The sequence below is a fragment of the Molothrus ater genome, chromosome 6 (genome assembly GCF_012460135.2).
Source record: "Molothrus ater isolate BHLD 08-10-18 breed brown headed cowbird chromosome 6, BPBGC_Mater_1.1, whole genome shotgun sequence".
Taxonomy (NCBI): domain Eukaryota; kingdom Metazoa; phylum Chordata; class Aves; order Passeriformes; family Icteridae; genus Molothrus; species Molothrus ater.
Genome location: NC_050483.2, coordinates 40,868,032 through 40,895,692, shown reverse-complemented (window position 1 = coordinate 40,895,692; position 27,661 = coordinate 40,868,032). Strand labels below are relative to the sequence as shown.

The window sequence follows — 27,661 nt, the reverse complement described above, 5'->3', positions numbered from 1 at the left end:
GTAAGAAATGACTGTGTTGAAGGGGATATGCAAAGGAGAGGAACAGCTTGGACAGGATCACAAATCCCTTCAAAAATGGGAAGAGTTTGAAACATTTACTACCGGCAGATCAAAAGCAGAGGGAAAATGAGCAGCTGCTCAGACTAAAAACTGCATCAAGCTCATGCTCTGTACTCCCCCAGAAGTGAGGAGTAAATCACATTGGCATCAGCAATCCTCATTGATCGGTGTTTTTCTAGACAGATCCCTCCCTGAGCCGATCGCCCAACCCTTTGAACTCAACCCAATCCGAGGACACAAATTCCACAGTGTTTTTTTAAGTTAGGTTTATTTAGCAATAGAAGTATGTACATGTAAGAGAATCCCCTGCAGCACAAGACATGCACAAAGCAGTGAGGGACTGAAAGTGGTGCTGCTCCATGGCCTTCCTCATCACCTGTCATCCCACTTTACTCAGCGGCAGGGCCAAGATTAGAAAGGAGCAGGCGAGAATTTTATCAGTCCATGTGGCAGAGTCTTCAGGCAGAGCCTCCCAGCAACCGGTATTAAAACAAGCGAGCACCATAACCAAATGTCTGTTTAATGCCCTCGAAGTAGTAGCGCTGCCAGCCTTGCTTTGTTCTTTCTTCCTCACTGGCAGGAACGCCCTTGCCTTCCAAGCACACCTCTGTCTCGCCACCTTTGTCATTGAAGTTCAAGGTAATGGTTGCAAAGTGCCCTAGAGGAACCAAAGCAGGTCTGTCAGCAGTGTGGGGTACAGTACATACAGCCCCTGCAGGCTGCTCTGCCCCTCCTTTCACAGGGCACCACTTAAAACTCTTCGAGGTCCTTCCCAGAAGGTCTGCTTATAGCAGCTGTGGGCCTTCCCTAGAAACACAGCTAGCAGAGGGCTCCCCCTCCCTGCGGCGTGAAGCAGTTGCAGCTACAGCTGCAAAGCAGCGACTTCATCCTTCCTACCTGGTCACTGCTCTACACAGTGGCCGAAGATGCAGACATGATAGTGTGGGATAGGGAGCTGGGATAACACTGGAGCAGCTCCCAGAACATCCTGTGCTCCCTGATCGGGAGCCACAATAAAGCGTGGCAAATAGGGCTGGTATCCCTCATAGACAGGCAAGTCCATTTCTGGACTACTTACCAGCTGGCCAAGATTTAAATCTCCATTTCATAACAAGTTGCTTCTCAGGAACCTTGAAAAGGAAGACAAAGATTGAGTAGCAATTTTTGGAAATCTTACAGTCTAATAGAAAACATCTAGAATTGTATTAACATGAATGAAGTCTTAGAGATCCCTTGTGAAACACGCACACAGAGGGAAAGAGATTTTAAGTGTCCTTTTATTTTCAATCCCCTTCTAGAAAGGTATGCAGCCCCAAACACTGAGACAGAGTCCCTGACTGTCCAGAAGACTTTAGTGGGAATTGAGTCAAAGAGAAGAAGGGTCAGTTACTATCTTTAACACTCCTCCAAACCCTGACAACTAAAATCACAAAAAGACAGGGGAGATCTATGACTGGAAGTCACATTTTCTCCTCAGACTGAGGTGCCATGCATTAATCTGTACTACTAGGAATGCTTCAATAGCCACAGAAATTATAGGTAACTATTGGGCACCAGGTAGAACCCCACAGTTAGCTAACAAAAGCATTGTAACAGAACTGATAGGAAATTACAGCCTGATAACAGTGCTGCATCTGAGCAAGATACACCTGAACTGGTTAGTACTTACTAGGTCAACAAACTCTCCTGTGACACTGCCATCCAGCAACTGAAACTTGCCTCCTTTATCAGCCTCCAAGGTGGCTTGTGCGTGGGTGAAAGCTTGGACCATCTGAAAAGAATTCAGGAACAGATCTGTGTTACTTGACATTATCTTCCTGAAAACTTGTCGCCTAATGACTCCCACCCAGCTACAAAAGTTCTGGAAGAGGTGGGTCAATAGTGTAAGGTCTTCAGCAAAAGACAAAACCCCTGGCCAGAAAAGCAAGTTTTTAGCTACTATAGCAGCATTTCACCTGCCCAAGGAAAAGAACCTCCAGCTTTCATAGTGCTATGCAGTGTTCTGAGTCACACAGTGATTTACTTTGCTGATTTCTTAATGAAACCTAATTCTCAGAAAAAATATTCTTTACTTTTCCATTTTTCTTATCAAAATAGGAAGAACAAAAGACTAAGACAGTGTTTAAATAATGATACAATGCTGTGCTCTTGTCCTAAACTATGTAATACCGTGCAGAAAAGTGGAAGCTATTCCCAAAGCATGCTTTTGATACCACCTAACCTTAAAAGGAAAAAACAAACCAGAAGCACACAATTGTAAATCCCAAGTGATCTGGCCACATGTAGTAAGGGATACACCTACAGACAGATGCTGACAGCAGTCTGGAACTTGCTTCTGGCTGGCACTACTCCCCTCTTGTCAGCTGTGTGAAAAGATGCACACACAAGCTTTCAGCAACACCTCTGCAGAACAGCTTTCTTATTCCATTCTCATGGATTGTGAGTGTCTGACAGAACTTCTTAAAAACCTTATTAGAAAGAGCCTCCTATACACAAAGAACAGCTCTCAGAAGAAGCCAGACATTACCTCCTGAGTAACAAATACCCGGTAGAGCTCCTCAGGAGATGTTAAGAAGGTGTCCTTCAAACTGATCTTACAGGTAGGGATCTTGACTCCTATGGATTTGGACTGTGGTATGGCAGTGCTGCTCCTGGCAGCCGTCTAACAAAACAACATGGAAAACAAACACATACACACTTGTTTTCACCAAAAAATCAACAAATGGTTCACATATGCAAGGGCAAAAACCAAGGCTATTAGCAAAGATGCAATAAGATACAACCATACTTAAATATAAAAAGCAGATTTATCACTTTGCTTGGAAGAAACATCATGTGCTGCCAATGGAAACAGTCCCACCTGTTCCAGAGATTGCCAGTTCCTGAATGTATATATCCTATACACAACAGAGGTTGCTGTTCTAAGTCCCACAATCTAATACAGCATACCTTTCTTCACTGATCCCAAAGCATGTTTGCAGTTTTGTTTACCTTGCGCTCTTCTGCTTTAGGAGCCACCTGAGGTGCTGTTTCCGTATGTTCACCATTCACTGTGGGCAAAATCATGCCCTGGGTGAATTCTGGAAAGACAGAAGTGTGCCCATGAAACCAATTAAAGATCAAGTAAACCTTCTGAGTGTACTTTAAAATACGCAATCAAAAAGGGCTTCCTGGTTTTCCCCTTGCTCTTGGCTAGCATCCATAACTTGAAACAGTGTTCAGAAAAAGTAAACAAACTTCTTTTCAAAAGTAATTAATTCTTTCCCTCGCTACTCTCCACCAAAGGCCCTGTCAGAACCTGCCTACACTAACAATGAGGAACTTACCTCCTCTTCCCAGTCTAGAGAGAGCATCTTCCACACGCTGCTCTCACATTAACGTTGGTTAACCTTAGACTTACGTAGCTTTTTTCCTCTCTCACTCTCTAATATAAATTGCAATCACATCACACCTCAAAAACTTTTGCCTTGCTGATCTAGACACACCAAACCAAGCTTTTTCACTTCTTGTATCACTGCAGGAAACAACAGTAACTTCCAACTCCCTCTTTGATTTATCTTTATCGACACCAGATGCCAGGACTGCACATGGAAAGCCAGACAAGCCTTGCCAGCACCCTGTCCACCAGCACTAACACTTCTGTAACTCCATCAGAACCCTTCAGCCTCGTTCACAATTACATTTGCTTTTTCTCCAGCTCAGTCACTTCTGCTTTTACCAATTATACAACATTTTGCTCCTTTTTCTTCATCTGTTCAGCGTAGCAAAATTCCATTAGAAAGCAGATTTGTATCATATATGCATAAACCTGTATCCTGCAATACTTGGTTCCCACTTATTCTCATTTATCGCAGCCCACAAGATCATACAGATTTTTCTGATTAGCATTCTTTTCTTTCACTGGGTGACTGCATCTCCCAGCCTGAACACTACAGTGCCTGAAAAAAACCCAAGAGTACAGAAATTTAATCCTGGAAAAACAGCAATCAGTGGTGGTTTGTACCCAGCTATCTAGGACATGTAATGTAATATAGCTAAATGGATATAAAAAGCAACTGTAGCATTCCTAGCCTGTATTTGAGAGGAAAGCCAAACTCAGCCAAAGTGCATTGATTTAACTCCAACTGCTGGACTCAGATTTAACTTAAAAAAAAAAAAAATTGATCCAGATGCTGAGACAGGTCATTAAAAGACCCAACAAAACCTGCAGAGCAATTTTCAGACATCAGTTATTCTAAAACCCAAGTAACACTAGATGTCTTTACCACTGTAGCAAGAGGAAAAAAAAAACCCCAAAACAAACTACAAACTGGAAAAGATATCACTTCCCAAGGGAGTAAGCCAGCTGAAGGCCAGATTGTGCCACAGGCAGTGACTATGTCACTGGGGTGACCAACACATTTTACTGGCTTTCATTTTCTCCCTAGCTTCAGAATATGAATGGCATTCTCAGTTTTAAAACATAAATTCAAAATTAATGTTTATTACTGCATTACCACCAGAACCAATCTTTCTGGGCTGAGCTATGCTGTCTAGAGCCAGAAATGCTTCTTCCCAAAGTTACTGTTATTGCTCTGACACCTTTCTGTTGAGATGGAGAGAGCATCTCTTTACTCCCATCTCTTCTTTAGAATTAGTCCATATGGGTTCCCATAACACTTCTCCCTCTCAGTTACATACCCGTTTTCAGAGTGCTGATGTAAGTTTTCATTGCATCTCTAATTTTCTTTGCACCCTCTTGCTTCATCAGGGTCTTCAAGTTAGTCTCAGGCTCATCTTTAGCAAGGCTGACAAGGATCTGAACAATGAATACAAGCACTGATTAACAAGGACATACAATCACAGTTCTTTTATTACTCAATTCAACATCACAGACTTTGGCTAAACTTTCATAAACAGCCCTGCAGTTTTATTCATCTTCACTTCAGCTCTCTCAGCCTACAGTACTGTACCTGTGTGCCTGAATACCTCCTTGTGCTACAGAGCCCTCTGCATCCAGGAGACAGGAATTCATTTGATAAAGATACAACATGATAGGGGAGCAACTCTTCATCAGGGAGTGCAGTGACAGAATGAAAGATAATGGTTTTATGTTGAAAGAGGGTAGATTTAGATTAAAAGTTAGAAGGAAATTCTTTACTCTAAGGGTGGTGAGGCACTGGAACAGGTTGCCCATAGAATCTGTGGATGTTCCATCCCTGGAGGTGTTCAAGGCAAGGTTGGATGGAGCTCTGAGTAACCTGCTCTAGTGACAGATGTCCCTGCTCATGGCTGAGAGGTTGGTAATAGATGACCTTTAAAGATCTCATTCAACCCAAACCATTTTTTGATTCTGTTAACTTAAGCAGCCTCTAACAGTAAAAAATCCTACACAAATGTTTTAAGAAAGGTAACAGGAAACAAAATATTAATGCTGTGAGTATTCCAGTTAGAATACTCCATACATCCAGCTTTGCTTACCTCAACTTCATCGATGTCGTTTTCATCTGAGAGATTAGGAATCTCCACATAACCTTTGTACTTCACTCCTGTCTTTGAGGTGCCTGCAATTATAATTATATTGTTCAGATCAACCTTTCTTACTCTGGTTGTTGTCAAAGCAAACTTGTAACCAAATACGACACTTCCCTTTATTATTATTTCCCAAATGAGATGTGTATCCTTGATATTATACCTGAATCTGACCTTGAAACAGGAGGGGTGCATATCACTCACCAGTCCACGCCAGCTTGATAGCCCACTCATAGAAGAAGATAAGTTTCCCTTTGCGGTTGTTAATGGAGGCCTCTCCATCCAGTTTGCTCACTTCTGTCACCTCACATGCCCCTTCTTCACCCTCCACCCTGACAGGCAGGAGGAGAGCTTTCAGCCGCTCCGTGGACCAGTTGGAGGCATCCCTCTCTGTCCTGCAGGAAAACCGAGCAGGGTGACAATGTGGGACAGGCCACGCTGAAAGCGCATATTGGGACTATCCAGTGCTCCCCAGTCTTGTCTCCCTGCCCCACTTCGACACAAACACGCAGAGGTTTCTTCCCCAAGCCACCTGCAGCCATTCCCCCGGCACACCTCGGCTCGGGCACCCCGGCAAATACGCACGGAGCCGGTGCCGCCCCGGAGGCTCAGCCCGGTCAGCCCCGCCTCAGCACCGTTCGGCGAGGAGGGGACGGGGGCGGCCCCTCTGCCCGCGGCTCCGGCCGTGCAGCCCCCTCCGCGCCGGGGCCGGCCGGGCGGCTCCGGGAGCAGCCGCCCCGCTTACCAGTGCCAGTTGTTGACGTTGGTGGCGTCGGCCCGCTGCTCCACGATCCAGCGCGGGTCTCCCTCCCCCCACTTGGCCATCGGGACCGGGATTGCCGCCTCCGCTCCGAGCGCCCGTGGAAGCTGCTAGAACCGCCGCGCCGCCTCCCGCCTTCCGCCCGGTGCGGGCCCTTCCGGCACGCCCCCGCGGCGCCACCCCGGTTTATTGGTTCCGCCCGGCTAGTTGGTTCCGCCGCGCTGTAGGCAGCTTGGGGCGGGGGCTGGTGCTCCCGTCCCGTCCCGTCCCGTCCCCGCCGGCCTACAGCTCCCGGAGTCAGCCCACAGTTCCCAGGGCCCCGATCCCGATTGCCGGCCCAGACACCACTCCGCCGCGCTCCCAGCCCGCTGGGACTGGTAGTCCGAAGGCAAGTCACTGCGGCCTGCGGGGCACGCCGGGACTCGTAGTGCGTGAACGAGGAGCGGCCGCGCTCCTCATGGAGCGGGAGAACTACATGTCCCGGCGTGCTCCGCGCGCGGCTGCCCCACCCCGCCCTGCCCTGCTGTGAGCGCTGCTGGCGCGGGAGGGGCGGCGAGGTGAGAGAGGGGCTGGGGGCGGTGGGGCCGGGACCTGGACCTGCACCTGGGGCAGGGGTGGCGATAACCCCGAGGCAGCTCCTCCATCCCTCCCTCCCTGTGCTGAGGCAGCCACGCGGTGCCGTTGCAGATGAGCAGGGTGCGGGCGGACGAGGAGGAGTACTGGCACAGCTCCAAGTTCCGGGCCTTCACCTTTGACGATGAGGATGACGAGCTCTCGCAGGTAGGGAGGGTCCGGCCCTGGAGCTGCCGGTCCGACACCCTCGCAGGGTGGGCCCCCGTAGCCGTCCCAGCCCGGGTCTCGGCCTTGCACATCCCGGAGGGTCGATGTTCTGTAGGTGATTGTCACCTCCTGCCCACTGCGGAGGGTACCAAGGGCTCCTGTCTCTCTCCATGGTAGCCAGTCCCAAATCTCATGAGGACGTGGTTCCTCGCCCAGGCACCAAACCGCATCTCCCGCTGGCTGATCTGTTAGTGTCCGTATAGGTGTCCTTGGGGCTCCCAGTGGTGAGGAAGGACTCCTATGTCTGCTGCACAGCTACAGGATTAAAATACCATCCCAAGAAACAATGGAAGCTGAAGAAACTGTGTTCTAAATTCTTTGGGAGATGTTTGATGATAGTAGGAAATGAAGTGTATTCTGCAATTCTGATGGTCCTTATACAAGGTCACTCTTTTGTGTGTAGCTAAAGGAGTCCAAACGGGCAGTGAACAGCCTTCGGGATATTGTCGATGATGATGATGATGACCTCGAGAGGGTCAGCTGGAGTGGAGAACCTGTGGGAAGTAAGTGCAGAAGTAGTGCAAAATATCTTTGAGACAGAGGGAGTTTAAAATTGCTGCTTAAGTCAAGTCACTTAAGTCAGGAGTATTACTTGCTATCCAATTCTGAATATCTAATCTGATTCAAGTCTCCCGGGTCACATTGTGAGCTCCTTGATTTACCTGAGCAGATCCACTGAAAAGAGGGTGAGCAGAAGCCCGAATTGTGTTAAAAAAGAGGAGTGCAGACAAGTGGAGGGAATTCACTGTGTTTTTTCTAATATGTAGCCAAGCTCAGAGCAGGTATTTTGGTGGTTATGGACTGATACTCATTTTGCTCAGGTGGCCTGTGAGATTCTAGGTGATCATTTCCTTCACATCACTGTCTGAAATGGCACTATTTAAAGTTTCTGTATTTTGACCCCACAGCATTTTAAGCAGATATCCAAGGTTTAATATATGCTTATAGAATGACTCTGACACTTGAAATTTGAAAGGGTACTGTAAACGTTAAGCAGATGTGTTTCTAGTGATGATGGGAGTGAGTTAATAGCCCACACACAATCCTATGTGCTGTGCTTTTGAGTTCATGTCCCACAGAATTGTAACACTTGCTAGCCAGTGCCAAACCATGAAAATTTTTATATGGGTCACCCAAAGGATCTTCAGAGACTGATCTTCTTGTCCTTTGCTGTAGCTCTTCCCTCTGCTTTCTTTTCCCACCCAGGGTCTCTTTACCTATTGTGGTTTTTTGTCTGTCATCCTGATCCTAAAATACATGTGTTATGCAGCTGTGTGAAAACAAGGGCAAAACTGTATGGAACAGGCAGGAGGGAGACACATGCATTGTTGCCAGCAGCATATGCACACTGAGAGCTGTTTTGTCTGTGGGAAGGAAAACTATCTTACTCTTCAGTGTTGAGGAAAGCATGCTCTTAGGCTTCTGCACTTTGAGCTGGGCCGGGGACTCTCTGTCTTGCTTTGTACTTTTAGAACAAGGACCATGCTTTGCCTCATGCAATAATACATAAAAGGTGGGGGTGTCTGTGTATTCCTTTCACACAAGCCATAGCCAGCTGTACAATGTTGCTGAAACCAGCCATTTCTGGAGGACAATGTGCCACTGCTTAACAAGCAGCATTATATGAGAATGCAATTCTGCATAGAGAGATGGATGCACTGTGTCTACTTACTTAGTGCTGAGGGTCAGACTTACCTTGATGTGCTAGTGCAGAACTGACCAGCACACATCTGGTAATGTTTCTGCCATGCCAGAAGATCGTTCTTTACAGACTCTTTCTGGGATAAAAATGACCTGTCTGTACACAGGTATCTCCTGGTCAATCAAAGAGACAGCCTCTGGCAGCACTAGCTCCCTGGATGGCAGAGACTCCAGTCTACAGAAAGGCTCTTCCTCTTATGCTGCTGCTCTTCCCAAACAAGCTTCTTCCTACTCCCTAAGCAGCCTGTTCAAAGGTGAGGTTCAGTATATGCCATATTGACAAATGTGTTTTCCCTTAAGACTGTCAAGGGGCAATGTGTTATCTTATGTAAATTGTTTCATCTGAAGTGTATTGCAAAACAGGGAAGCTCCCATTTCTCCTCAGGGTGGAAGTGTATTGCTCTCTGGTCAGAAATTGAAGACTGTCTGGTGCAGTAGATCACGTGCTTTTGTGGAGTGGGAAGGGGCTTTGGAGATTACGGCTTCTTAAAATCCAGGTTCCAAAGAACAGCAGGGTAGAGCACAGCACTGTGTAGCAATCCATTTGGTTGGTGGAAAAGAGCAGGTTGCAAAGGGACTGGCTTGACCCATGTAGCCCTCATTTGATTTTGAGTTGTGAATAGAAGACAGATTGATTATGCTTTATTTGGAGCTCAGCTGGCTGCTGTTGGTGTTGGTTCAGCAAACACATGATAGCAGTAGTGGCAGCGTAGCTGGTTATGGGAGGAGCTGTGCAGCAGGCTGTGGGCAAACATACAGCTTGCAAGAGTTCAGCTCTGTTCTCACACAGCCAGACAACAAAGCAGCTTTTACTTTGTCTCTCTTTCTCTGGGGTGTTTTTTACTCTCAACCATGACCATAAGGTGATGAAGAAAGGCATCCAAATTGCAGCCCTGGTGGGTGGAGCTGTCTGTGTTGCCATGGCCTATGCAGTGCTATGTGCTTGAGCCTCTGCTCTGTAGGTAGATGAGTGAATTCAGGTCTAACCTCTCCTGGCCTCAGCACCAAGAGAGCAGATAGGGATGGAGTGTGGTATGGTTTGCAATGCCACAGACAACTTCAACGCCTTAGAATGTAAGAGGTGAGCCCCAGCTGTGCTGGTGTAGTATGAATCACTGTACAGGGTGACTTGTTCTATGGCATAGCAGCAGTAAACTGGCTGCAGTCCAGGCTTATGTTCCCTGTGCAGGAGATGCTGCTGGTGAAGTGACAGTGTCTCATCAGTGTTTTTATTTCAGGACGAAACAAACTCTCAAGTTTCCAGTCCCTTTCAGATGGTAAGTTTTGGGTCCCTGCCTCATCCGGGGAGGGGTGCAGATTTACATGAAACTAAGCATTTCCAAAAAAAAAGGGAAGTGTCATCTGCCTTATGATGCAAGAAGGGAAACTGAATCATGTGCTGTCTAAAAATTGAATTGTGGGTCGTTCTTTCCTCAAAGAAATTAAAGAATTGGCATGATGATTTGGGGTAATTACTTATGTACAACTGACAACTGTTTGTTTTAGAGTAATGCTGTATTGCCATTTGATGCTGAACTTTGGGTCTTCTGCCATGAAAACCAAGAAAGGGATGGGTTTGGAAGTGGATGTGAATCAGGATTTTTATGTACTACTCATCTGTGCCTCTCCCTCTCAGCCCTCACTGACACGGGAGTTAAAAATTATGCCCCAGAGCTGCGCAGACCGAAAGCTGAGTACAAGGTGAGCAGCCAGTGCTTGTTTTAGACCAAGATTAGTGAACTTCCTACTCTACTGGTTTCATGGGAGGTGATTAGTTGCTGTTTCAGACAGAAGAGGGCAATGCAGGGAATAGGACAGGGAGCTGCAAAATGCAGCCTTGCAGTAATTTAAGCATTCTCTCTTTTTGCATAGAAGTATGGAGCTTTGCAGGGGGTCTTGGTTTTGGTTACTCCTTTTAATGAATAGCCTAGCAGTCTTTGTGGAAAGGATTTCAAAGTAGTGCTTTGTAAGCTGCTTTCGTGTCAGGTCAGATAAACTGGCATCACATGTGGTTTTTACATTTTTTTAAATATGAAAGTTTTGACATTTCTTGTTTATGAATCACTTGGACAATACAGAAGGAGTTGAGCAGAGGCAGTGTTTCAGTTGGCAGGAATGTTTGTCTACCAGATACGCAGTGATAAGTGTTAGAGAATCTAGAGGATTTTGGGACTAGGTGGTTTCCTCTTACTAGGTGTGAGATTGTGGTCCCATGTCCCTAGGTCCAGGCAGTAATAGGACTGAGCTTATATTTCCTGCAGAGACAGACATGCACAATACTAACACAGCTGTCTGCACAGATTAACACAGACAGACCAATGCCTTTATGAATTGACACATACAGAGAACACTCAAGCTTCATCCTGAGCTTCCTTACTGTCTGACCAGCTCCACTAGTGGAACATACACACGCTGTATGGGTCCCTCCAGTAGCTGGTCTTAGACCTCTGGTTTGTTTTGTAGCTGAATCCCAGACCCCAGTCTCCTCCAGTAGCTGGCACTTGCATCCTTGAGCCGCCAGGGTTCATGGTCCACCTGTCCTTGGCCATCTGATCGTCCCCAGGCTGGTGTATTTTGTCAGTTAGCCATTAATGACAAAACCTAACAGACAGCATTTCCTCAAAGCACAGCAGGAGAAACAAGAGTGCCCTGTTGTGTTCTGTTCTGGGCCTGCAGAAGCAGTGAAACAGGAAGGAGAAGGATTATACAGCCTCTTAAATGCAAATGGGGGTGGGACAAAAAAGGGAAAGCTAGTGGCAGCTTTTGATAAGTGTCCTGACAGTGACAGGCTGAGAAGATGCCTCTGGCCAGAGGTGCTGGAGGGAGCTCTGGTGCTCAGGATATTTGACACTCAGCTGTACATTGCTTTGAGAGACTCATGCACAGAGGTCTCCCAGTAGGACTGGGTCAGACCTTTCATCCTTAGATTTGGGCTTTCAATAAATCTTCAATGGATTTAAAATTCACTGTCCTCAGAGCTGGTTCTTGTTGCTTCCTTTCTCTGGGCCTTTTGAGACAGAAAGCTGAATTGCAACTACTGGATTGAGTGTCTCACAGAGACCTAGATGAGATGACTTTATGGTGTCTGAGTTAGGAGTGGCCTGGGCCATCATCACTTTTTATCCAGTGCTTCAGATCGTAGTGTCTACCTGCTGCAGGGGCAAAATTCTGGTCGTTGCAGCAGTGGTAGCATGTGACCTTAAGGTGGTCCTCCTCCAGGCTTCAATGCCCTTGTCACACTGTCCTTGTCTTGTGCAACTCCCCAGGTTCTTGCCTGAGGCTATTGTCCCTGTGCTCTCCACGCTGCTGTGGAAAGCTCACCAGCAGAAGTCTGTCTGAATTGTAACAAGAAACTGACTCCTTGCCCTTCAGTTTTGGGTTAGTCTGTTTTGCATGTATTTTGTTTGTCCTGAAAGCAACATAGTTTGCAAGGAGAGCAACCTGATGCAATGCACTACTTATAAAGGATATGATGACAGACCTTACTGAGGCACTAGAAATGCTGTCTTAACATATGGGCCTTTAGCTTCCCTCCACACCAGCACATGCAGAGTCTGAGGGCTCAATATTTGCACCTGAAAAATGTACATATACCTCCTACTAACACCTTTCCTGGAGCAGCTGAATGATCAGTGTGAGTAGCTACATGTAGGCCAGCACTGATGCAGCAGAAGTGGAAAGCAGCTTGGAGATGTCTGAAATGATCTGAGGTTTAAGAGTGCTTTATTTCTCTTGTGGCAGGATTACAGTGGTGACTGGAGCCCCAAAGATACAGTCAGGAGAATGCAGAGGGGCAAGGTAAGGACTTTGCACTCTCACCTGCTTGTAAGAGATGGAGGATGGGTGGTCCCAAAATGCTTTACACTTTGCTGTGCTCCTGGCTATCCTGGCTTGCAGCACCTAGCAGGGATGGTGGTCTGCCTGTCTGTTACTTCGCCAGGGGGCAGTGCTAGGATCACTAGCTCAGGAGCAGCAGGAGAACTTCAGGGTTTTGTTGCTTTGTTAACTTGAGTTGTCCCCTCAGCAAGGCTCTGACAGTAGGTGTCTGTACTGCTGTGTCCCTTTCTACCCCTTCTGCTCCCTGGGGCTGGGTTCATTTTAAAAATCTGAGGGGGTGGAATTTTATCTCCATTCTCACTTGGTGGCAAATGGAGGGAGGGAGACAGAAATGGTTTCACTGGAGCTGTAATCTTAGTCTCAGCTGCCTCAGTGTGCAGTGAACAAATAGGGAGATTGTGGTTTCACTCTGCATATATCTCCTCAAAGGCTGAGGTGAGCTAAAGGTTGAGAGAGGCCACAGATGTGGGGTAAGAAGAAGGGAGAAAGAGTTATGACTCTACTTCTCTGGTCTCCTTTGTGGAAAGGGGCTTGTAGAGTTCCCTCCTCTTGTCAGGGTTAGTGGTTTGTGGTGTACAGGAAAGTTTTGTCTTGTTACAAGGGTGTTTGTGCTGAATGTACAGTCTGCTGTCCTAGACTGTGCAGTAATGAGGGTTGACTGCAACCCCTGTGGGCAGATTTCCAGGGATTATGTGTGGCATGTGGTTTCAGCTAAATGAGAATTTCTCCACTCATTGGGAGGGCAGTTATTCATGTTGCTGAAGGGCTTATGGGAGAGGAATGAATAATAGCTTGGATTCAGCCTGAGGATTGTCTCATGTCCCACATGCCTACTTCTTCCTGCTCTGTCTCTAGGTCTGCTCTCTAGAGAGATTTCGCTCCCTGCAGGACAAGCTGGTGCTCTTGGATGAAGCTGTGGCAGGGCATGATGGGAATGTCATTACAGCTGTGAGTCCTGCTGGGGCCATACAGGGCTGGGACTTGTGGGTGGCCCCACAGAGAGTGCTTGTGAGAATGCAGTCAGCTGGCCACCTGGTCTTGCAAGACTGGGGGGTGTTCTTTAGTTCAAACAGTTACTAGAAGTGTCAAAGCTAAAGACTGGGAAATTCTGTATTCCTGCTGTCTTTCCTGCCACTCTGCAGAATTGATGTTCATAACAAGGACTCTGATCCATCAGCCTTACAGATTTTTGCACCTACTTCTTGAAGGTCAAGGTTTAATCTGCTCATTTCAGCACAGAAAATCTGGGACCTGGCATTTGGGATCTGGGGCCTCACCAGTTTTTCTGGCTTTTAAAATATCAGAGAGAAAATGGATTGTGTTAGAGCTTACTTCATCTGGGTCTTTTAATTCCTTTGTATTTTGCATGGAAAGGTTTTCCTTTGTAAATTTTGGTCTCACTTACCTAAACTCCAGAGTAGGAGCTTAGGCAAGAATCTAGGCAGCTGTGGCCCAGGCTCACTGCTTGTCCTGGTTGTTGTGGGTACCAGAATTAAGTTCAGTGCTATAAGAGCTGAGTTTTCAGAGGCCCTTTGCAAAAACTTATCTAGGCCTTGACCAGTGTGCTGTTTGTTTGTCTGTCATAATTCTGACCTGCCTGCCTGTGCTCACAGGTCCTGATATTCCTGAAACGGACACTGAGGAGAGGTGAGCATGACTGGGGCTGGGATTTCTGTAGTGTGTTTCAGTGAAGGATGGAGGGGGTGATTTCTTCACTGGGTGCAAGTTACAAAGAGAGCATCTGGGGTATTGCTTTTTTACTAAGCATGAAATATTTTTGTAGCAAGTGTAATGTAGGAGGCGGGGGGATGGTGATGCCTACGAAGGCTCCAGAGAGGAGCTTTAAGCAGTGGTAGGTGGTGGTGATGAGATGAATGAAAACTAATCTCTAGAGGTAGCACTTGGCTGTGAATTCAGCTGTCAGCCCAGTGATTGGGCTCTTCTGTGCTCCAGCCTCCAACACTGTGATTTGAGATGGGATAAAGTTGATGAATCCTGCCAATGGCTCCATGCACTGTGCTAAGTCCCTTCTGCTTGGTAGTGCTATCTTACTTTGCCCATCTGTACATAAACTCTCTCCCCTGTAGAGATCTTGTTTCGGGAGCTGGAGGTGCGGCAGGTGGCCTTGTGCCATCTGATCCATTTCCTCAGAGAGACGGGGGAGCAGAAGTTCCTTCTGGATCTGCTCAGGTGAGGCTGTTGATCCATCCTGTGGCAGGCTGAACGCACTGCTAGGAACCTGCCTCCAGGTTAATGCTTGCTAATTCCCTTTTGCAGGTTCTTAGACAGGACTGAGGAAGTTGCTGTGAGTATTCTCAGGAGCATAAGCTCCTTACTGCAGGGGGGGAGGCTGGCTGCAGAGTGTGTGGGAATCAGGTGAAAGCTTTTTGTCCCCATTTCACCCTCTGGAAATACTGTATCTCCCAAATCCATGAGAACACACTGCTTCTTTCCTCTCTCCCTCCAGCTGTCTCAGTACCGGGAGCATTTGAACATCCAGGATGTAGAAAAAAGGAGGGAATTTCTGAAAGGTTGCATTGGGTAAGAAAAAATGCAAAAGCGGGGGAGGGATGTGGATTCTTCACAGAAAGTGGTAGTGAAGAAAATTAAACCTCTGTGCCAGTGCCATGGCTTATGTGGGTTGAGAGCTGATGTTGGTTTTCCCTTAGTGGGGAGTGGGAGTAGAGTTGCGGGTACAGTGTAGACCAGAGAGGAATCATTGGTGGTCATCACTAGTCCAGCAGCTTTTGCTGGTAATTCAGGAGGAAAGATGCTTCAAGGGACTCTCTGATCATTGACCCTTCAGATCGTGATGGATGAAAGTCTGGGTGCCTGAGCACTTGAGGAAGTTGGTAGCATCCACTTTAGGTTATTCTGTGAAAGTTACCGCATAATGTTTCTTTCTCTGGAGCCTGTCTAGGAGAGGGCAGTGGGTCAGGAACTTGAGTAGCCATTCAAGATGGGAAGAATGGGAGCTTGTTTGGTAGAAAAAAATTCTTCTAAGAGTAGTTAGAAGTAAATGAAGGATTCTGTACTTCAGAGCTTGTCACAGTGTCTCTTTCCTTCATGTCTGGCCAGGCTGCCATTTTCAGCTGAGGATAACTCCCACATCCAAGACCATTATACCCTGTTGGAGCGACAGATCATCATTGAGGTATGAAATCTTCTCTGCTGGTCAGGAGGTGGCTGGGACTACCTGTGAGATCTCTTGCTGTCCCTAACCTATACCACTTTGGATCTAACCAGTCTGCCCTGGCTAGTGTATTTGTAATTGCTGTTCAGGCTGCTGTGCCAGGCACATGTGAAATACCAGATCTGAGACTTGATAGCATGTTGGGGCTGTGCTTGCACATTGCTGTCACAACACTCTCTCTAGGTCTCTATCCTACAGCTATACAGGCAGTTATCTTGGCTCATGTTCCTGGTCTGTCTTCCTGATTCTGCAGGCTAATGATCGGCACTTGGAGATGGCTGGGCAGTCAGAGCTGTTTCGGAAATATCCTCGCAAGGCTTCAATTCTCAACATGCCACTAGTGACCACCCTCTTCTATTCCTGTTTCTACCACTACACAGAGGCTGAGGTGAGGATGTGGCAGAAGATAAGGTTGCATCTCATCCTTGTAGCCCTCAAGATGTGAGGTGGTCAAGTTGCAGCATATTAAGGAGAAAAAGGGAAAGAGAGGTCATATTTCATCCCTCAGAGAGACCTTGTCCCTGGCACCAGTTTAGGGTTTTGTGCTCCAAGACATTCAACCTGGCACAGTTTGTCAGGGAGTTGCCTCCTAGAAACCACTGTAAATCCCATGAGGCTGAGCTGCGTGGTACTGGTGATGCACCAGTTGAGGATGTAGGGGAAACCAGACCAGACAGCTAATGGGGTGGGATAGTTGCTCTCTTCTGCCAGTTGCTTCCTCCTGTGGCACTGACATGAGCAAAAAGCAGTAAAATCTTGAGAAGATTGACTCTATGCAAGGCAGATGCCTTATAACAGGTGTCTGAACCCCTGCTGTGGCCTGCCCTTCTGAGTTTGCACTGACTTGTCTGCTTTCTCTAGGGAATGTTCAGCAGCCCCACCAACCTGAAGAAGACATTTAAGGTGCGTGAGTCTCCCCTGTTGTGGCAGCACTAGCTGAAAACATGCACAGACAAACTGTATGTAATGAAGGAGCTCAGTAGGAGGACTCTGAGGGCCTCAGCCCTGAGCTAGGGAGGGGGCCATGGCATGCTTTTTGAGCAGGGTCTTCCTGGAGTCTCAGAAAGGCAATTGGGAGCCATATGTACCCTGTTTGCAGCAGTACTTGCGAATCTCCACTTCCTAGTCTCTGCAGTGCTGTGTATGGCATCAGGCAGCACCTTCCCTCTTTGCCTGGGTGTTGGTGTAGGTCCTGACAGAGCTGGGGCAGATGCCATTCTTGTCCAGCCCACAAAGACCTTCTGAGCTGTGCTACTGTTCTGACTGCAGCTTTCTGCCTTGCAGATTCCTGATAAGCAGTATGTGCTGACTGCCCTGGCAGCCCGTGCCAAGCTGCGGGCCTGGGGTGATGTGGATGCCCTCCTCACCACCAAGGTGAGCTGCAGAAAGCCTTGCTGGGGACACAGTTCCAAGTTCTGGCATCTGCTACTGATAGCTGGCTAGTTCTGGAGTTACTGGACAGACTGGTTTTATTTCAGCAGGGCCCAGCATCTCTGCTGCAGAATGTTGCAATACTTTCCTCCTCTCCCTGCCTGAGACCTCTGCTGGGCCTGGCTTGGCTGCAGCAATAAGGTCAGAGAAGGGGGCTGCCCCTGAGCTCTGCTACCAAAGGGATTGCAGCCAGCCCGTGCCCCGCCACTGCCTGAAGGGCTCTGCAGTGGGGTGCATGTGATGGCTGTGGAGTATGTTGCTGGCACTGGGAGAAAAAAACACATTTTCTTGTGGCTGGAAGGATTATCCTTTTGGGTTAACATAGGTTTGGTTCTCATTTCAGAACTGGCTGGGTTACACCAAGAAGAAGGCACCTATTGGCTTCCACCGGGTAGTGGAGATCTTGCAGAGGAACAATGCTCCAGTGCAGGTGAGCCAGGAACCCCTGCTAATGACCTGCTCTTTGTTGGGATTTGTTGTATGAATGACTCCTCAGGTGAGCTGCTTCCTAGCTGGAAGTGGGAGAAGCTTGCTGATCTTTTGGCTTTGCCAGGTGGGTGCAGCACACAGCTGAGTGACCCATGTCTCAACAGAAGGTGTGGGTGGTATTGAGGGCTGGGTCCTAGCTCTGACTGCAAGAGGGGCAGCTGGCCAAAGTTGGCTGGGAACTCTCTTCCCATGTGCATTGCCACCTTTCTTTGCTACATTTTCTCTTTCTTAATCTGGCTGGCAATGGTTAACCTGATCCGTAGCAATGAGGTAGCCTAACATTCTGTTGATAGGAGGAAAAGTGCCAGCAAAACCTCAGGTCTGGACATGAGGAGAACAGACTTCAGGCTACTCAGGGAAATGGTAAGGTCTCCTGGGAAAATGTTTTTGCAGGCAGTGGGCTCTGTCAGTCAGTTTTTAAATATGACCTTCTAAGGGTACAGTAGCAGGCAATTCCCAAATGTTGGAAGTCAGGCAGGCAAGGCAGAAGGCCAGCTTGGCTGAACAGGAATATTCTCTTGGTAAATAAGACTAAAAAGGAAGGTGTAAAAGCAAGGTCAAATGACATGAGAATACAGAGATGCTGCTTGCCACTGTAGGGAGAAAATTTTTTGCAGCCAAAGCTCTTGAGGTCACTTGTTCCCTAAAGAAGGGGCCAACTCTGTGTGACCAGCAAATTTGAAAGGTTTTGGGACTGAGGTGAGGGAATGAGGCAGGACATACCTGCAGAAGGGAGCTGAGACTCTTCTGTCTCTCACAGGTGCTGCAGGAATATGTGCGCCTAGTGGAAGATGTGGAGACCCGGCTGAACCTCGCTACCAAATACAAGTGCCATGATGTTGTCATAGAGGTAGGTTGCTGCTGTGTGAAGAGTTGGGACACGGGCTTGCTTTTTCTCTCTAACTTTTCTGTTCTCTGCAATGTGCCACTTCTGTCACGTGCCTGGTGGTGTTTGTTTATCCCTGTGCCCTGGGAAAAATGATAAGGTTCCCAGTAGAAGTCCATGAGCCAGGAGGGTGGCTCCTAGCATTTGTGCTGTGAAATTCTTCTGTGTTGGGACTGCATGGGGGATTGTAGAGCTGCCATGCCCATCTGCAGGATACCATGTAACCACTGAAGTGTCCCTTTCTCTCAGCTGGGTGCTGGTTTTGCCCTTTATCTAGACCTACCGGGATCTAAAGGATCGTATCCAGCTGACAGCATATAAAGGCAAGGTGGAGCGGGGCTCTGCCGAAGAAGAGAAGATAAACAGCATTCTCAGCAACACAGTAAGAAATGCTTACTCTTTCTTCCAGACACTCTCACCAGAAACAGGTAGAGATTAGGTGTAGGGGCATGGCTGTCCTATGTACTTTCTATCCCTGCTGGGAAGCTAATCTTTTGTTTGCATTCAGGGTAGGAATGAATGGTTATACTGATAGAAATGGTACGCTCTTGCCATAGCTGTCCTTGTCAGGAATTGGGAGTCACTAAGTTGGCCCCTAGGGATCAGTGTTCAGCATTGCTGTTAGTCGTGTCTTGTTCCCTCTTTTAGCAAATCCGGTGGAAGAATTGAACACCTGTGGAACAGCCTGTTTGGCCATCACCTTGTCACTGAAAGAGGGAACTGCAGAACCCAGTCCAGAGCCAACAGAGCAGCTCTGTTACTACTCATTGCATGATCAGCGTTCGTCGGTGACAGTGGATGCCCGTGCCCAGTGGACCGTGGTGTTCAGGCTGGTTGAAGACAGCTACTACTAAACTGTGGCTGGCAAAAGCATGGTACTGATCCAGCAGGGTTGATTCTTTTTGGAATCTGATTGTATTTGACCTGGCTGTAAGCCAGGCATCACTTGTGTGTATGGAGGGAAGTTGCTGGGCACAGCAAGATGAATGTTTGCTCTGGGTGGTGCCTGGGCTTGTTCTTGCAAGAGGAGCATGTCAGTCACATTTGTGAGTCTCTCCAACAGAGAGTGCTGACCAGTCCCTGTAACATTCAAGCTGGCTTGGGCATCACTAATCATGGCTGTGTCTGGAGTAAAACCTATCTGGACCATGTTCTCCCTGTGTGAAAGTGCTGGGAGGCAAAGGACCACTTGCATTTTTTTTTCTTTTTTTAATTCTGGCTCACTCTAGGAAAAGAGGTGTGTGAACTCATGCAGAGAGCCAGGACAGCAACCTCTGCCAGTATCCTTGCTTGCACTCTGCAGCATTTGGAAGATCCCTTTATCAGGGAAATACCTAGTGTAGAGGTGGTCAGAGTCCATATGGGTTGGATGGAGAGCAAGCAGGAAGCTCTCTCAGTTGACACAAACCTGCTGGCCCTAGCAGCTCTTTTCTCAGAAAGTGTTATGCCAGGAAGGACTGAAATGCACTTTCTCAGAAACACAACTCCTCAGGCAGCTGCTGGCTTCATCCTTTCAGACCTCACTTCAATTCTGTAAATAAAGTTGTCTCTTTCTCCTTGGCCTGTTTCTTTCCTTTCCCCACTAAGCACATTGTCACTCTTGTGTGTTAATCCTAAGCAATTTATCACCTCCCACAAAAGGAGTTGCAGGATGTTTTTTAATATTCTGAAAAGCACAGTGCATGTCACCATGGAGTGACAGTGCTTGCAGCAGTACCTTATTTAACACCTTCAGTGCTGTCAGCACAGATGAATTAATTTTAGAGTTTGTAGGGGAGTTTGCTGCCACAGAAGGTCACACAAACATGACAGTAGATTTGGATTCCAGCCTCCTTGATGCACTATGAACTGTTTTTTTTTTTCTGTTGGTGTTTGGTTTTTTTTCTTAAGGAATCATTTGGGTTGGAAGGGACCTCTTGATCATTTAGTCTACTCATGCTTTAGCAGGATCACCTGGAACAGGCAGACCAAGACCGTGGCTGTGTGGGTTTTCAGCATCAACTCAGCTTCTCTGGAAAACCTGTTCTGAATTTGGCAATACTCACAGTAAAAGGTGAGTTTGTGTCTTCAGATGGACAAGCACATTTCAGTTTGTGTCCGGTGCTCCTTGTCATCACTGGGCACCACTGAAGAGAGTCTGGGTCCCTTTCTTTACTCCCTGTTATCACATACTTGGACAAATTGGTAAGACTGCCCTTGATCTAGGGCCATTTTAGCTGAGGGATGCTAAAGTTAATAGTAACAAGTCTAATACAGCTTGTATTTTATGTAGCTCATAGTAATTGAGTAAACGGTGTTGTCTACAGGCTGCATATAAAGTCATATAACCCCATAAACTCATAGATAAGACAAATAGGGAGAATGGTCCTCCAGGGACATGTTGGAATAAAATCCTCTTTCTAATCATCTCAGGGAAGAGATGAAACAGGGTTTATTAAATAGCTTTTTATAGGTCTTGAAAACTAGCCAGATTCCCAAGGATCAGCTGTTTCAGCTAAAGACTTTAAATCAGCCTGCAAGGACTGGGCCAAGCAGCTGAGTTCTTTGCATATTTATTCCTTTGTGTCACTCTGCTGCTGCCCTTTGCTATATAAGAACAGTGATGGGCAGCCACCAAAGTCCCTCTGTGCCACTTTGGGCAGGCAGACTGCTACCAGTCTGGTAGCAGTGGTTTGTGTTTCACCTGCATGTGGCAGAGCACAGGTAAATGTGTTCTGGTGCCTAGAGGTGTGCTGGTTCATAGCTCTGCTTTCTCTCTGAGCTTTTGAGTCCCTTTCACCTTGCTTAGTTCAATAGCCCTGCAGAAGCAGAGCTTTACATGCATTTATGACAATGCTGAGCTGGTGGCCTGGGAGGACATTGTGTTCCTCTGCTGCCTCCCGTCACACATGCTGCCATTTGTCCTGTCACTGTGTACAGCCTTGACACCTCCATCCCTCCCCTCAAGAAAAATGGACCACGTCATTTCAGAGCCTGGGCCTGGAACTGTCACCAATTAAACTCTGACCCTATCTTTGAGGTGGCAGTGAGTTGCATTACTTTATTCTGGCCAGGATGTGCAGTGAAAATCATTCCAACTCCATATCCTGTATAAGATTTTTCACATATTTATACATTGATCAAAAACAATTTTTGAGCAAACAAGCTTTATGTCATGGGTGGCCCCGTGTCATTTTTTTTATGCTGGCAGACTCATAACTCATTCTTAACACACAAAATATTCACATACTGCAGTGAACTCATACAACTCCCTTAGAGTTAAAAGAACTCAAAGCATCTGAGCAAACTCCACCATAACAGCCGCTAACTTACTAACTTACATGTGGCCTAAAAAGACTTCACAGTGCACCTTTCACCATACAGTTTCACTACAGGATTTACTGCAGGACTCAATCCTGCAATTTCTGGGTATTACCACTGGATGGAACTCTAACCCATTGTTTCTACAAAAGGGGATCTGAAACATAGGAACAACCACGCTGTCATGAATGCGTAGCTGAGTGCACTTGAAGCACCCCTGGTGCTCAGCGTGCTGTCATGGCAGAATGGTTGTATGACCTGTCAAGGACTACTGGTTACTCAATTAGTATGAGCTACATAAAGTACAAGCTATATTAGACTTGTTACTATTAATTTTAAAATCCCTCACCTAAAATGGTTCTAGATCAGAGGTTTCAAATCAAACAGGTCTGGTTGTCAGTGTGATTCCTCCCAGCAGTGTGAGATGAGAATATCTCTTCACATCTGTGTGCACACTGGTAATTGATACTTGATTTTTGTTCATCCTGCAAGGAAAATATAATCCCATGAATAGATGGTGGTCATTTTTTATGCAGGCCTGAACAGCATCCTGTGGCAGAATCTGCCTCACCAGAAGGCACTGAAATGAACAAATGACCTCAGCTTTCTTGAATGCTGCCTCATCTGTGCAGAACAAAAATCTTCCTGCCCAGCTTTGTGTGCAAGAGTTTTTTTCAGCAAAGATTTTGCCTCTTCAGTTACTCAAGAGGAGAAAGACAGTTGAATGCTGAGGTACTTCTTGTCTCTGCTTTGCAGCTTGCCTCATCTCACAGAAAGCATGGGCTGCCTTGTTGGGTTGGAAAGTGCTGAACTCCATGCTGTCCTTAGGAACACATCTCTGCCCCAGGAATTGCCTTAGATGATGTATTAGCAACAGAAGACCTGGACTGAGTTATTTTGTCCCTAGATCCTACTTATCAGGGTTGTCTGAAGCAACTGATCAAGACTAGGGCATTGAATGCAAAAAAAAAAATTCCTATGGGAATATCTAGGGAGGACAGTTCTTGGGGGTAATGATCTTATTGACAGTTCATGAACTGGGCTACTGAGGATGTTAAGACAGGAAGGCTGCTTGAGGGAAAGGATTCCTGCTTTTGCAGGACTGTTCTAGAGCCATTCTGCAACATTTTATATTCAAGTCTCTGAGTCTGATGGTTTCTCAAAGACCCAAGAAGGAGTCATGTAGTCAGACACTGAAGAAAACCACTGTTTGTTACATTATTAGCAAGCTGCTTTGGACAGTTGTTGCCAGTAAATGTTTCCACTTGTTTTCCCATCCCAGAACCTTCCCCTGGTTTGTCCTGACAGCTGTGTCACTGAGAAAGTCTCTCTTTAGGCAGCTGCTAGAAAAGAGAGAGCTTGTCTTGTGCCATCTGATGCCTGGTGCTCTACTGTACCAGGCACCCTCTGGAGACTGTCCTACAAAGCAGTGTGGGCTGCTCAGCACCAGACATCTCTCACTTCAGCTGCAGTGGAGCCTAACGTGATACTGGATAACAAGTCTCCATTATCCACAGCTGCTTCCAACAGTTTCTCAGAAATTCCAGAGGAAAATGCTGAGTACGATTCTAAATCTTCACAAACCTTAATGAAGCCCATGAGGAATGCTTTGCTGAGATCTCGTCCCAGCCCTTTCATGGGACTAAGTGCAAGAACCAGCACTGTTAACTCTCAGACTCTGAACTATTCCAGCCAATAACCTTATGCACACATTTTCTTCTATGAGTTTCAGTCTCTACACTGCTCAGCAAACTTGCTTATCCCTGGTTACCTGAGGTGGTTTTTTTTTTGTTTTGGTTTGGTTTGGGGTTTTTTGTCTGAATTTACTTCTTACATAATTTTCTTGGCCTATGAACTGCTTCAGAACCTGTGTTTCTATTGCAGCTTCAATACAGAACTGAATTACAAAACTAAATTACGGTTATTTTGTAGAGGCTGCAGCTTTGGTGTAAAAAACTAAATAGGATGAGGCCCAGTCTTTTTTGTTTTATTATTTTTTTATTCCCCATGAGGGACCTTGAGAAAGCCATTGAATCCTGACAACACAGTAATGATTTAGTCAGGAGTGCTCTTTGTGTTGAGCCAGGCCTTCATGAGCACTTCTGCTTCCTTGCTGGTGATAATGCACCCCACTCTCACCACCACAGACTATATGAAATGTCCTTCAGGGAAAAAGCAGGTAACTGGATACTCTGTCCAAATCCACCCAGGACAAAGCAATTTTTATTCCATAAATTCTATAGTTCAGTATTCTTTTGTACTTTCTGCCACCGTCTATCATGTGTCACAGTACTGTTTACCATGATAAATATGCCTACCTGGTTTTGCATTACAGGAAATAATTTTTGTGGCCAAGGATTAGTTATGCATGTTGCACCTAGATCCCTTGCTTAATTCTGATTGCTGACAGCAGCTGTCTGCACACCTGTACACCAGTTATTGTATATGCCATTTATCTTACATCTGGGTTTCAGAGCAAGCCCAGTCTGCAGACACTGAAGCCTGGGAGAAATCTATTCACTTGAGCATTTGGGAAGTTCTTATCAATCACTTGTGCCTAAAATATGTCTATGATTGGTTTTTTCTGTATTTTCAAATCAACTGTGAAGCAGAAGTGAAAGACAGACAATGGTACAGTCTGATCCATAACATCCACTTCACTTAATTCCTGCAAGCAAATGAAGTATTGCAGAAAAGAGACAATGTGGGAATGGGTTTGGTGTAATAAAATGTCTAAGAGCTGCAGTGGCAGTGCAGTGCACAATTTTTTGTAATTGTTAAAAGGTGGAACTGTACCTCCTTGAACAGTCTGCAAGGTAATAAGGGTACAGTCTGCTGTGGCTGCTGGGCTTCTTACAAAGGCAAAAGTGCAGTATGAGTCTCTAATTCTGCCTCTGCATGTCCTGTGATGCAGGGACAGCATCTACTCCATCCATGGCCTGGAATCCTTGCAAAGAAGGAGCTGTAGTATAGGGCTCCAGTCCTGCTTTTTGGATAAACTGTGAGAAAGTGAGGGCATCTGCTTTCTCTCCTGTTGGTGCCTTTCTCTCTAGGAACAGACCCATATTGTCTCTGTATGGGAGGGCAATGGATCTGCTGAAGAGAGGCTCCTCAATCCCCAGCAGCTCTCGCACGTGTCGTGAAATTTCCTGAAATACAAGACAAAACATCAGAAATTCTCATTTCTTAAACCAAGACAATAGGGCAACAGCTAAAACTATCCATTCCATGTCAGAGCAGCAGGAAATAACAGTGATATTCTGAATTTTGGTACAGTTTCATGCTTGAAGTTGCAACATAAGGGGGATATGAATCCATAAGCTCCATGTGACTCTGTTAAAGCAGCGCATATCACCTTCTCTCCAGATTTACTATCAGGGATGGCATCACATCTGGTCTCCTAGTGGCATAAATATAGCTCTGCTTTCATCCTTGCACTTCAAGGACAAACAAGTTATGGATAAATGAACTGCAGTCTCTTCTGCTTAAAGCAAAATCATTGCTGTTTGTTAAATTATAATGCAAATTACAGTCTACGCAAAAGTGTAAAAAATAATTAGTGAAAAATCATATTGTTCATTTAGAAAATGATGAGTGTATGGTTATTTGAGATGGCTGGACCTGGAATTGTGAGTGAGCAGAGCCTTACCATTGTTTTTGAAGCAACTTCTGAGAATTTAACTATCTAATTTGACTGAAGCTTCAAAATACAATTTGCAAGGTTTTACTGATCTTTCACAGTATTTGCTCAAAACCCTCCCCCAGCTTTAGCTTGACTTTTTGTGATAACAAAAGAACACCAGACTCTTATCTTGAGTGCTTTTGATATTTAGAATACCATTACAGTGGGATTAAAACCAGCAGTAACGTCCACGCTGCATAGCTTCCACATAATTAGCTGCGTGGTTCTCTACCAAACTGCCATTTCCCCTAAACTGCAAACAGTTTCCATCTCACTGAGCTGATGCTATCACTCTTATTTCTATAGCAACTGTATCAGTTTCCACTGCTCACAGCCTTTAGTTTGTATTTCTTGTTGGGAAATTGCAGTTTTAACTTTTCACCTCCTTTAGTAGACACTTCCTGAAAGACCCAAAGGGCCCCATCCTGCAGAGCTCTGCATACTTGGATTCTGTCAGAAAAAAGTTCTTTAAAACACAAATAACTGGCAGGATAGGGCATGACCTTTGAGAGCATCTAGGTTCCACTGAAGTCTGTGAGATGTTCCCAATTTACCTGCAAGCTTTGGAAAACACTACTGGACTGTCTCACTTCCAAGCTTGTGGCAGTGTCCTGGCTGTCTGTTGCTTATCTAGAGGAATTTCAGTTCCAACCAGAGGAAGAATGGGTCACAGCTGATATGTCTAACCCATGGCCTAGTATTTACTCAGCAGCTGAACTAACACCACACATCATCCCTATATCCCAATATGAGGGCGAGGCTTACAAAGCATATAGAATTCTTCCACTTTTGGAAAGCACAAATGACTGTAGTCTCTACCTGCTTGTACCAGAAATATTCATGAAGGTTTGCTGTCTGAAAAACTTAGTGTTAAATTGATGCCTTTCTGTCAAAACAACAGGCAGTCATGGCACTAGTTAATGTTTTTGGTGGCATTATTTAGTTTCAAACAAACTGTTAAGATTATGCAGCCAGACAGAACTGTGGTGAAATTGCATTTTGGTATTGTAGGATAAAATAAACAGTGTTAATACTCTAGTAACTAGAGCATAGAGCTTCTTCTTTCTTCTTGGTTTGAACTTCTACCTGAGCCTTCTGGTGAAAGCAACTTCAAATTGTGATGCAAAACAGATGATTTGGCTCTGTAAATGCGGTCCCTCTGTGGTTTCCACTAGGGAAGGGAAAGGGGGTAATGAAACTTAAGTAAATTTGTTCTTCTGAACTTTTAGGAAGCTTTGGAAGGCCAGACTGTAGCCCCGAAATTCAGCCTTAACTATCAGTGTTAAAGAAAATATAGAGGTTTGAAAGGAAAAAATGTTCATAAAATAAGGAAGAGACAGCTCCTGTTTGTGTCCAGCAAAGCGTAAAAGAAGGAAATAAAACCGAGCGGCCCTTTTGCACCTGCATGTGGCCGAAGTCCGTGACGCCCATGGCGGGCAGGTTGGAGCAGCTGGCGTGGATGAGGCGGCGGCCGCTGATGCCGTTGGCCCTGAAGCATTCCTGGGCAGGGAAGCGGAGGGAAAGGAGGGAAAGGGATCGCCCTCTGCCACTCTCACACGCACACTGAGCTCAGCGCCACCGCTCCAGGCGGTTTCCCGCCCGGGCCGGCAGCCCCGCACCTGGTACTGGGGGAAGCCGAGCTGCGCCACCCACTCGGCCACTTCCTCGGCGCTCCAGGTCAGGAAGGGGCAGACGGCTCGCGGTCCCCCTGCACCCTCGGGCTCAGGCTGCGGCCCTTCAGCCGCCCCAGTCCCCGCGGGACCCGGGCGCGGCTCCACCGGCCCCATGCCCCGCCGCCGCGTTTTCCCGGGACCCCGTTACCTTGGCAACCATCGCTTCCTGGAGGTGCGCCCCCTTCTCTCTTCCGCCACTCCCTCCCTGCTGTCAGCCTGCAACGCCGCCCGCGCCCCGCGGCTCTGCAGAACTGAATGTTGATTGGCTGCGTTGTCGAGAGGGGAGGCTGAGGGATGA

The 27,661-nt window shown here is 46.6% G+C and overlaps 4 protein-coding genes across 5 annotated transcripts; 2 read left to right on the top strand and 2 right to left on the bottom strand.

Moving 5' to 3' along the window:
* Window positions 1-309: 309 nt before the first annotated feature.
* Window positions 310-6,571, bottom strand: AHSA1 (activator of HSP90 ATPase activity 1). Its single transcript, XM_036384331.2, has 9 exons — window positions 6,317-6,571; window positions 5,776-5,966; window positions 5,521-5,603; window positions 4,741-4,858; window positions 3,052-3,140; window positions 2,588-2,722; window positions 1,730-1,831; window positions 1,139-1,190; window positions 310-718 (listed from the first exon to the last, which is right to left on the bottom strand). Exons 1-9 carry the CDS (start codon window positions 6,394-6,396, stop codon window positions 546-548), a joined length of 1,023 nt encoding a protein of 340 aa, XP_036240224.1. The 5' UTR covers window positions 6,397-6,571; the 3' UTR covers window positions 310-545.
* A 254-nt stretch (window positions 6,572-6,825) lies between these two features.
* VIPAS39 (VPS33B interacting protein, apical-basolateral polarity regulator, spe-39 homolog) lies at window positions 6,826-20,268 on the top strand. The gene is made up of 20 exons (XM_036384785.2): window positions 6,826-6,888; window positions 7,019-7,111; window positions 7,575-7,674; window positions 8,980-9,126; window positions 10,111-10,149; window positions 10,509-10,573; window positions 12,614-12,670; window positions 13,565-13,657; window positions 14,323-14,356; window positions 14,797-14,899; window positions 14,987-15,014; window positions 15,177-15,250; window positions 15,788-15,863; window positions 16,156-16,290; window positions 16,764-16,805; window positions 17,187-17,276; window positions 17,677-17,763; window positions 18,583-18,672; window positions 18,986-19,090; window positions 19,357-20,268. Exons 2-20 carry the CDS (start codon window positions 7,019-7,021, stop codon window positions 19,375-19,377), a joined length of 1,479 nt encoding a protein of 492 aa, XP_036240678.1. The 5' UTR covers window positions 6,826-6,888; the 3' UTR covers window positions 19,378-20,268.
* NOXRED1 (NADP dependent oxidoreductase domain containing 1) lies at window positions 19,507-26,728 on the top strand. Its single transcript, XM_054515226.1, is given in 5 exon segments — window positions 19,507-19,583; window positions 21,497-21,695; window positions 22,523-22,727; window positions 23,092-23,454; window positions 23,457-26,728. Coding segments are annotated over 5 exon segments (1,095 nt in total). The 3' UTR covers window positions 23,708-26,728.
* Window positions 23,975-27,492, bottom strand: SAMD15 (sterile alpha motif domain containing 15). Of its 2 annotated transcripts, XM_036384755.1 has the most exons (3): window positions 27,310-27,492; window positions 27,092-27,190; window positions 23,975-25,157 (listed from the first exon to the last, which is right to left on the bottom strand). In XM_036384755.1, exons 1-3 carry the CDS (start codon window positions 27,475-27,477, stop codon window positions 24,891-24,893), a joined length of 534 nt encoding a protein of 177 aa, XP_036240648.1. In that variant the 5' UTR covers window positions 27,478-27,492; the 3' UTR covers window positions 23,975-24,890. The 2 variants fall into 2 exon arrangements, with proteins under 2 accessions (XP_036240648.1, XP_036240649.1); XM_036384756.1 differs by lacking the exon at window positions 27,092-27,190.
* Window positions 27,493-27,661: the final 169 nt, after the last annotated feature.